Here is a 10,291-nt window from a genome sequence, read left to right as displayed (position 1 = left end):
TAATCTAAGGTGAGTTTTGTGTTTTATCCCTCATCAAGATTTGAGAAGGGGCGACTGATCATAGATCCGTGCCTAAGAGCACCTCATTTCCCTGGACTGTCCACTTTCTGCCTTAATCTTCCTGTGTACCACTACTGCCCCCTGCTGTTGAATGTAGTCATGTACACATTCAAATACTACTGAATATGTTTCTGTTCTGGACTTCAACAAAGCCCTCTGCTTTGTCATTTAGGGTTTCATGGCATAATGTTTATTGATAAGATATAATACACCGTTTGGGTTATTGGCCTACTGGACCCCATAGAAAGGTGCAGTGTACTACCCTGCATGTATGTATGAAGCCTATATCTCACTGTATACTTCTTTATCTCCATGCTATCCATTCAGTCTTATACTTGACGCCGTTCAGAAGAACAAATGTACTTCTTAGTTCCAACTGAAGGCTCTACATTCATTTGTATTTATTTGTATCGTTTGTCTTGATGCAATCTGCTGTGGCATGAATGTGATGAATACCCTTGTTAAATCAAAGCTTGTTTTCTACTTAATCAAAAGAGCCTTGAACACAGCACGTATGGAGACTGGAATTTGGTTCGGTCTCATGTTTCCAGCACCTGATCAACACCTTATCCCCTTGTGGGCTTGATAGACAGGCTTCTGAGCTGATGATATTAACTGATATTGGCTTCATATGAATGCGTTTGCAGAACAGTGGTAGTGGCTTCAGTGATGGTGCAAAAAATAATGATTGTAAACTATGGGCCTTGTTCCAAATGATATCCTGAAGTAGTGCACTATATAGGGAATAAGGTATAATTTGAGGTGTAAATGTAACATTTCAGGACAGTGCAATGTTACAGAAGATTCAGATATAGATGTATTGTGCAATTCTGTCATAGATAATGCCAGCTCTATGCATTACATTTCTATCTGTAATACTCTATGTTGCACTCCAATGAATAAACCCGAGCTTATCAATACCAAGCCATGGCTGTCTGTCAATACTTATGAACAAAGGACCAGATACACTTTATGAACTGTAGCCAGGATCATGACCAACAGCGAACACACACTGCACATTATGTCTTGATAAAAAAATATCTTTAGACACCTAAAATAATTAGATTTACAGGAAAAAAATGTTTCCTTTCAATGCAAAACAGCCTCTGCAACAGGGAATGGAAGAGCCTGACATTGGTTAGTCGGAGCCTATTGTGGTCATGTAATGGATACCACTGGAAAAAAAAGTCCACTTTGTAGATAATTGTTTTTCTATTTGTATTTGTCTTTATTTTGTATCCTCTGTAGTCCTCTTCATGTGACTCAATTATGTAATCATATTTGTCCAGACCTGTGTTGTGTTCAATAGTGTAAATATCAGTTTGTCAACAAATGTTGTACTTTTTATCCCCAAGTTCGTGGTATTCAATTGGTAGTTACAGTCTTGTCCCATCGCTGCAACTCCCGTACGGACTCGGGAGAGGCAAAGGTCGAAAGCCATGCGTCCATCGAAACACGACCCTGCCATTCCGCATTGCTTCTTGACACACTGCTCGCCCAACCCGGAAGCCAGCCGCACCAATGTGTCGGAGGAAACGCCGTACAACCGGCATCTGTGTCAGCGTGTATGCGCCCGGCCCGCCACAGGAGTCGCTAGAGTGCGATGGGACAAGGACATCACGGCCGGCCAAACCCTCCCCTAACCTGGACGATGCTGGGCCAATTGTGCACCACCTCATGGGTCTCCGGGTTGCACCCGGGTCTGTAGTGACGCCTCAAGCACTGCGATGCAGTGCCTAAGACCGCTGCGCCACTCGGGAGGCCAAATGATGTGTACTTTTAATAAACTGATTCTGGGTCATTTGTTTTAGGGATTATTTTTAGTATTTGTACAAACTAACTGTAATCTGATGTGCAGTTGGACTGATACTCTTGCTCTGCCAGTTGATCTCTGTAAACACCAATAATGATATTGGAAATGTGTTTACTGTATCAAAATAAATATATTCAACAACTTCTACTACTGCCAAAAAGAAGCCATTTTGATTTTGGAGGTTATTTTGAGCAGGGCAAATCAACAGCTGAACAGTGGTTAGGAGAATGGGTCAGATCTGTCAGGCATCTAAAATCCAGGGGACATTTTCACAAAATTCTCACAGCACCTATAGAAAGATGAGCCGCCCCGAGGGGTTGTAGAATCTCTCTTCATTTGTCAAAGGCCAACAAACGCCTAAAAGTGAAACAAGGATATTGTGTGTTGGTGTATTAGGTATACTTTTGTCATACGAATATACACACATACACACTCCGACTCACACAAGGGTCTTGTACTTGAATGTGACTCTCAGGACATGAATGCTCGGACGCTGCCTCTGATGGTGGCTCTGCAGATGGGGCAGTGACGCAGGCTGGCAGCACAGTCGCTACACACCACCAGGTGACCACAGGGGATGAAGACCATGGATACCAGCTTGTCCATACACACCTTACATGTCCGCTCCTCCTGCAGCTGACGTAGGAGCTCCTCAGGGGTGGAGTCTCCCACTGCTGAAATACAAACATGAATTTACAAGAGTGTGTGTGTGTGTGTGTGTGTGTGTGTGTGTGTGTGTGTGTGTGTGTAATATGATCTCTGACCTTTTTCTCTGATGGGTGTCTGTGTCCTGACCCCTCCTGCACTGGGACCCTGTCTCTCCACCGGCTCTGATGGGACAGAAAACACAAACAGTAAACAAGGGTGAGACACATGGTTACACACGGTGACATGATCTATTTACATCGTTAACAAGAGTCTCCATTTGTTGATTCTCAGTGTCAATCCAATCAATTCAGATGCACGAGAATATCAAAGGGATGTGTAAAAATATGAACGTGGTCAACATCAGAGTTGAAAATACCAACATGGGTCTCGGCAGGCTATTTTTAGGACACCCCTTAGGGTAAAAGTTTTAGGCTGTTTATTAAAGTTATGGCCTTTACCCCTGCTCTGTGGGTCCCTGGACTCTACCCAGCCCACCTGCTGGTCCCTACCTCAAGACAAGTACTTCATCCACTACCAGGGTGTATATTAGCAGCACCTGCCTGGGTATAGCTCACAGGGGTTAGTAAGGGTCAATCTCTAGACATTTGCCCTATCTAAAAGAACCCATTGCCACCCTTATGGAAAAAAATACATGAATTTCACGTGATCACGTGAAGTTTTTCAAGAACATGATTTAATGTGATCTTACGTGAAGTTGATGTGATAAAGTGACAACATGTAAAGCAACATGTGATAACATGAAACTACACATGTGAACATGTGATCACATGGGAAGTGTTCCAAAAACAAGTTTCCACATGTGAAATCATGCAGTTTTTCTGTAAGGGCCTTACAATGTGCATTGAGCATCAGGAAGCTCTATGTAAATTCAATCCATCATTCTTAATATAATCCTTATCATGATCACCATACTTACCCTGGACTCTGCTCTGCAGCCCCCTGGTCCTGTCCTCCTCCTCAGCAGCCAGTACGTCAGTGACCAGGCCAGACACGGAGGTGTAGTGCTGGCCGGTCAGCAGGTACTTGGTCTGGACCAGACTCTCCAGCAGGCCAGCCTCAAAGCCCATCTGGAGCACCGTCTGGACCACAGGAGACAGCATGACTGAGGGTGTGCCCAGACCACCCACCACGTCTGGCAGAGGGAGGAGATGCCGGGAGAGGGATCAAAAGAAAGAGGGAAGAGAGGAATGGAGGGTGGGGCAGAGGAAAAAGAAGACAGGAAGAGAGGAATGGAGGATGGGGGAGAGGAAAAAAGACAGGAAGAGAGGAATGGAGAGTACGGGAGAGGAAAAAGAAGACAGGAAGAGAGGAATGGAGGATGGGGGAGAGAAAAAAAGGGGACAGGTTTTAGGTGGGAAGTGGGGAAAAATGATATATATATATGAGACAGAGAGTTTCACTGAAAACCAAAAGCACTGAAAAAAAGTATATCTAACCGAGGCAATCTCTCTCTCCGTGAGAAAACCAAAAGAGATATGTGTGTTCAAGCAAAAGCAATGATTTTTTCCCACTCCTGTAAAAACAGATGGATAGCAGTGCAGATTCAGCAACAGTATGTGATGACAAGTGTGAGCATTCTATCATTTGATAAACAGCCCAGTAGAGAGAGCAGTACCCCAGGGTGTGTGACTCGATAGAGTAGGCATCCCAGGGCCCCACATCGCCTCTGACACACATTTATCCACAGGAAGAAATTCAGTTCAGTTGTGCTCTAATAGCTCAATTGAAAAGCACCACTGAGGGATCCATCTGTTCCTCTGCCTGTTCTCTAAAACAGCTGAAACAAGCAGTATTTGTCATTATCCAGCTACATTCACATGATTAAGGTCCCACTTCCGAAATACTACATCCTCTTAGTCTGCAGCCAAGGGGAAGCAGCGTATTCGTTTCCAAGGCAATCCATATTTATTGTGTTTGTTCAGCACAGGTTGACACATGGGGCGGATTACCCTGTAATTTCATTTGGGGTCAAGAGAATGAAGCGGATGTAATGTAAGTTTCAATGTTTTCATTTGTATTCTGGGACTCACCATTTTCTGAAGTAATTTCTTGAGACACCGGTGTCTGTGATCCACCCTGGAAAACAAATCCACCCTCAGGATCTATTCTGGAGTGCCCTAACACACTGCAGCGACCACAACGGTTCTGATGACACATTATGAATATGCAAATTATATTTGATTTTGGTATGACAATGTATGAGAGTGAAGGACAACACTGAGGTATAAAGGTACTTACCACAGTCTCTCTGTGGAAGTGGGTAGCCTGGATATTGCTGACATAGTCACGTCCTCTCGTCTGGATCAGGAAGTCACATCTGAGGAAGGAAAGAAGTAGCCTATTGACCCAGCCGCACCGTGGACACAGGGTCAAAGGCTTTACAGAATGCCTTTTTACAGGTAGTGTGTGTTGGTGCTGTTGTGTGTTACCGTGGGAACCACTTGGCATGCTCCTGCCAGGGGTCATCTCCAGGTTCCCAGTTCCTCAGCCCTCCGTCACAGTGAAAGCATTTTACGTTGTCACCGTGGCCTAGGAGTGTGAGGGACACAGACCAAGTATTATCACAGCACTTACATATCATAATCACTGACACAGAGTTTACCTGAATATTAGACACATACTAAAGGAACACATTTTCTCTCTCTCTCTCCCACACACACACACACACACACACACACACACACACACACACACACACACACACACACACACACACACACACACACAAACAAGTAAACAAACACATGTACACATACATACAAATACACTCATACACCCACACAAACAAACACACATATGCATACAGTACACACCAAGGGGATGTATGTGTACACAAACACAATGAGACAAATGTTCACAATGATACACACCCAAAACATTCCTGCTGTGAGAATGTGGATTGCATTATTGCATTTCCAAAACTGAATTCCAAACAAAGGAAAAGTAGTTTCTCTAATTCTCTCTCATAGTCGCTTTAATTTCTAAGCTTTAAATACCACAACAGTCTAAGCACTACAGCGATGGTATTTTCTCCTTTACGCAGTCCGAGTCCTGTCCAGCTTTTTCTGTCCACAAATACATGACTCAGCGTCACTATTGTCACATGAACTCACACACAAAGACTGGAAACTCGTAGTGACCACAGTTCCACTACCCTGCTATTTTTGAATATCAAATAGCAAATGCGTAATTGCCAAGGCGTGCTTAACTTTATCCAAAAGCAAAGCTTCAACAAACCTTAATGGGACTTTATAGGGAACCAAAAGCAATAAGTAAGTTATTAAACGTACCCAACATAATTCAGAAAAGTTCAGAAATTCAGAAACAATTCACAACACACTGTCACCATCAACAAAGACTATTGCGTACCTGTGTAGAAGAATCCTGCCCTCGCCAGAACATTGGGCTGGACCGCAGCACCCGTGTGCCAGTTGTGGAAGGTGGTGAGCCGGGATTCCTCTAACTCCATCTCAGGGTAGACAGCCTGCCCGGCCGTTCCCTGGTCGTCCACGGTCATCCTCTGGAGCTGGCTCAACAGCTGGCCGTCCACGGAGTCAGAAGGGGACCTGGAAACGACAGACAGCGGGATATTCCCAACGGCTCTACCCAGCACGAAACTACAGGTGGGAAAGTGCCTCTTGTGTTCGACGATCGGACTGTCCCCATGGACCCAGTACCGCAGGATCCCTCCGCAACAGAAGCACTGAACCTTATCTTCTGGCCCCAGAAAATAGAATCCCGCTCTGGCCAGGTTGCCCGCGGTGACTGGTGTGTCCCTCCGCCAGTTTTCAAAAGTTCGAATCCGCTCCTCCTCGCCTCGCATCTGGGGCTTCTCCAGAATATACAGCATCTCGCTCCTGTAACCCGTCATCCTGGGACTTGTGGTGTCTTCTTTCTCCTTCGGTCCTGTGCCAGTCATCCCCTTTCCGTTCCATAGTGGACTGTGGTAGCGCGGAGCGCACAGTGCTGGACATATATTCCCTGCAGCTGTATGAAGGGATTGCGCAGTAAGGCAGCATTCCAGAACTCACTCAACAGAAAGCAGTCAGTCCCCTGCGGTCAAACCTCGCAGCTGCAACCTGTACTCAGGGGTAGTAGACATGATGTAGTAAATGTAAATCTGGAACACTCCAATTAGTGTGATATGTTACGTTTCGTATGGTATGTATTCATTTAGAGCTGTCCATCCCACATTTCGTATGATATGTTTCGAATTACAATTCCTATGAAATGTTACACATTGCAATTCGTACCTTATGTTAGGGTTAAGGGTTAAGCTGTTGAACTCTGAGCGGTTGTTTTGGGGAGCTTAAATTGTACCCAATCCATCAATTTCGGTCAGAAAATAGAAAGTGACACATCATTCGAATGCGACACTTTTCTTTTTGAAAATTAAGCTCAAATTTTACTGCTGAGGATATCACAATAATTCCCCCGCCACTGCCCCCCTCAACGCCCTCCCTACAGGCCATAAATTATGGGCTATGTTCATATTCATACAGTATGCCATTTAGGTCAAGTCACCAAAAGTGGCAAAATGTTGTATGCTTGAAAAGAGTTATAGCAGCGGGAACTTGTTTTGAGTAGATGGTGCTCAGTGCGGGGTCAGATTTTTTTTAATCCTAATGTGATGAGTAGTTTAATAGGACATGATTAGGTAACAGCTTAAAATAAATTGAAATACATTTGCTAAAATGATAAAGTTACTGTTGTCTATACAAAATCAATAAAAGCCATTCATAATGCTTCACCAGAGATCATGATTAAGCCACAGAGGATCATTAGCTTCTTGTAAAAGCTGTGGATTGCTTCAAATCACAAGCATGTAGACCTCACCCCTCTGTTTTTTTTTTTTTTTGTAAAAACTTTCTTAACACTTATTTTTCTTAAACTACATTGTTGGTTAAGGGCTTGTAAGTAAGCATTTCACTGTAAGGTCTAGCTAGACTTGTTGTATTCAGCACATGTGACAAATCAAATTTGATTGGATTTATTTTCAATTTGGGCAGTGCGGGTGGCAATAGGCCTAGCTGATTATTGACTGAAAAGCAATGCATGTAAAATATGTGTGAAGATAATGTCTTGTGTATAATTTGAAATGTTGAGACAAGAACAAGGGGAGGAGTGTGTGGTGAAATATTTTGGCATGTCTCTTTCCAGAATGCGCTTAGCTCTCCCTAATGTGCTCAGCTGTTTCACGCCAATTCTTGCAGATTCATTGTTTTATTGTACTAATTGTTTGCCCATTGATTCTTTATTTTGTCACCAGTAGTACATTTACCATTAATTCCCATAATTTGGTTATGTACATTTCTGTTCATGCTTGGATTAATTAGGCCTGCAGTCATTTATGTTCTCATTCTCTGAGAGGATAGTTGGTTGCAGAGTTCACAACCTGCTACACTTGTGAGAAACAAGTTTTGGTTTATTTCCTACCCTCATTTTTTATTTAGTCAATTTTGTCATTGTATTTTGTTTGGAGCACTCCATGTGAGCAATGAACGTGTCTGGTTTCTCTGTCCTCTTAATGTTGACGGGGAGCATGCGCATGAGCACGCATGCAGGTAGGCTAACTGACCTGCTGCACGTATCACCACCACTAATAAACTGAGCTTCATTTTTTATTCACCTCACGCAATAAGTCAACAAAATCATTTTGTTGTATTCCATGTGAATGATAATAGTTCCTCACAGTAGCCTATTTGAAAGATCTTTTCAACACTCCTCGATAATCATCGGGCCTCTGCTTATTTTTTGGTGGGGATGCCTGTTTTGCATGTTATACGTGTAACATACCAGCTTGCAAACATTGTTAAAAAAAATGTTTATAAAGCCTGTCGTGGAAATTTCCTGTATTTACCAAATCATGAGAGCAAACCACACACAAGTCAGAGTTAGTTATCACAAAGTCCATCTTTAATTATATGAGCTCCATCACAACCCTGTGACTCTCAGATCAATTGAGTGTCTATAAATGAATTCTCTGAGAGTCCCTTACACATTGCAACTGAGATCCTTTATAGCAAAGACACACATAGCCAGACAGCATTGGCCATAATTTATCGTTCAGCTTTGACTCCTAAACTATGTTCTTTACTCAAACTCAGAACCATAAACCAAATCCACATATCAACAGGCATATATCAAATCCATCCTATCTTGTCAAGATCACAGAGACACATTGGCTGGCACACAGACATTGTGGAGCCAAGAGATACACGCTTGACCTCTCCCCTCTCTCCGGCCCAAGCAACTTAGTCTTGACAGAGAACAGATACTGCAACCCCGCCACAGTATTATACAAAAATAAACATTCTGATGAGAAGTAACTTACAAACATATGATGAATATAAAACATCTTACCTATGTTACCAATTAATTCTGATTATTCCCCAACAAGCCACATACAAACTTCGTCTCTTTTTTGCTTTCTTGCATAAGGCAGCTCCAAAATGCAGGTGTTTCAGCCAAGCTCTGTCAGCCAGTGGAAAAAACAGCCAGTGGAAAAAACGGAGCGTAGGGGTTGGTAATGTTCTCTAGTTGCGCCGTGATTGGCTCAGTGTTCTGTCACTCATGGGCATACTATGTCACCACCAAATCTAAGGTTAGAGCACAAAAATGTAAGCCTCTTAGGTAGTGCCATGGAGTTACATTAGAAGTGCCCATCCGAGAAGGCTCAATGTCATTGGCCACAGAAAATGATGTCAAATCACGTTATAACTACAGCAGTTTTGATTGGACTGATCTTAGCTAGCATGCTAGCAGTCATCATATTAAATCAAGTCGACAATCTACTGGCAAATCATTTTTAATCCTTGTCATATGAAGATAATTAATGAAGAGAAATTATAGATAAAACGAATCGGTGCTCATCGGCCATTGGACATAAACATTACACAACAAGTTGGAAATCGCAAATTCAACAATGAGTGGTTTGTAAGGAGTCAGTGGCTAACTGCAAGCATTGCAAAGCAATCACTAGCCTGCTATTCAGTGGAGTGGGTGTGTGGTCCAAGTCTGGGTTTAAGGGTCTCTTTTCCAAGCTTAAAAGGATAAACATTCAACATTGGCCATGGTGTCAATCCAGCATGACACGCTCAAAACAACTGGAAACTCAGAACTGGGAAATCTGATTTCAGTGAGTTCAAGACAACTGGGAACTTCGGGAAAAAAAACGAGTTCTGACTGGGAAAATACATTTTGAACGGTCATCCAACTCGGAATTGCAAGTCAGAAACGTGGCCTCTTTCTAGAGCGCCAATCTGAAGATTACTGACTTCATCATGATTCAACTTTGTTTTCTTCAGAGTGCCCAGTTGTCTTGAAAGCACCATAAATCCAGAGAATACCAGACTTTGATGACAAAGTTTGATGACAAAATTTGCCCACAAAGGACTGCCATGCCAGCTTCCTGCTTAAGTGAGCATAGCACAACAAGGTGAGTCCAAAAATGTCATGCATAAATGTTATGCCAGGGAGATATGTACACTGTAGCAAAGAAAGTAATACCAAGTATATGTTGTGTAGTAAGCTGTTAGTAGCCCATATGCCTCACCCTAATAATTTGGTCCCGTTTCCCCTGCAAATTTTGCCTACTGTTCAGACTTGGTGGTGCACATGTAGCCTATAGCCTCTTTTAGCGAAATGTCATCATCGAATATTGTAAGAGCTTTCATTGTCTGCTTATATGCCCCCTTTATTTATCCCACGGTTATGACTTGGTGTACAGGGAGAATACTGTAAGAATGG

General features: G+C 43.0%; 1 protein-coding gene across 3 annotated transcripts; it reads right to left on the bottom strand.

Annotated features, from left to right (window-relative positions):
• Window positions 1–437: 437 nt before the first annotated feature.
• LOC110508382 (baculoviral IAP repeat-containing protein 7) lies at window positions 438–6,592 on the bottom strand. Of its 3 annotated transcripts, none has more exons than XM_021588880.2 (8): window positions 5,912–6,592; window positions 4,972–5,071; window positions 4,781–4,859; window positions 4,573–4,687; window positions 3,459–3,674; window positions 2,638–2,703; window positions 2,317–2,544; window positions 438–2,230 (listed from the first exon to the last, which is right to left on the bottom strand). In XM_021588880.2, the coding sequence occupies exons 1-7, from the start codon at window positions 6,459–6,461 to the stop codon at window positions 2,345–2,347; spliced, it is 1,326 nt and encodes a 441-aa protein (XP_021444555.2). In that variant the 5' UTR covers window positions 6,462–6,592; the 3' UTR covers window positions 438–2,230; window positions 2,317–2,344. The 3 variants fall into 3 exon arrangements, with proteins under 3 accessions (XP_021444555.2, XP_021444554.2, XP_021444557.2); XM_021588879.2 differs by having other exon boundaries at window positions 2,317–2,547; window positions 5,912–6,575; XM_021588882.2 differs by having other exon boundaries at window positions 2,317–2,547; window positions 4,573–4,618; window positions 5,912–6,565.
• Between the last annotated feature and the right edge of the window lie 3,699 nt (window positions 6,593–10,291).

The sequence above is a fragment of the Oncorhynchus mykiss genome, chromosome 28 (assembly GCF_013265735.2).
Source record: "Oncorhynchus mykiss isolate Arlee chromosome 28, USDA_OmykA_1.1, whole genome shotgun sequence".
Lineage (NCBI taxonomy): Eukaryota > Metazoa > Chordata > Actinopteri > Salmoniformes > Salmonidae > Oncorhynchus > Oncorhynchus mykiss.
The sequence above is the reverse complement of the archived record's forward strand: the minus strand, read 5'-3'. Positions and strand labels throughout refer to the sequence as shown.

Excerpts from the sequence above, each read along its gene's own strand:
- LOC110508382 (XM_021588879.2), bottom strand. The coding sequence starts at position 6,461 with ATGACTGGCACAGGACCGAAGGAGAAAGAAGACACCACAAGTCCCAGG. Across the intron at positions 4,688-4,780 it reads ACTTCCACAGAGAGACTGTG|AACCGTTGTGGTCGCTGCAG; the intron begins GTAAGTACCTTT and ends ATGTGTCATCAG. Across the intron at positions 2,548-2,637 it reads GACACCCATCAGAGAAAAAG|CAGTGGGAGACTCCACCCCT; the intron begins GTCAGAGATCAT and ends TTTGTATTTCAG.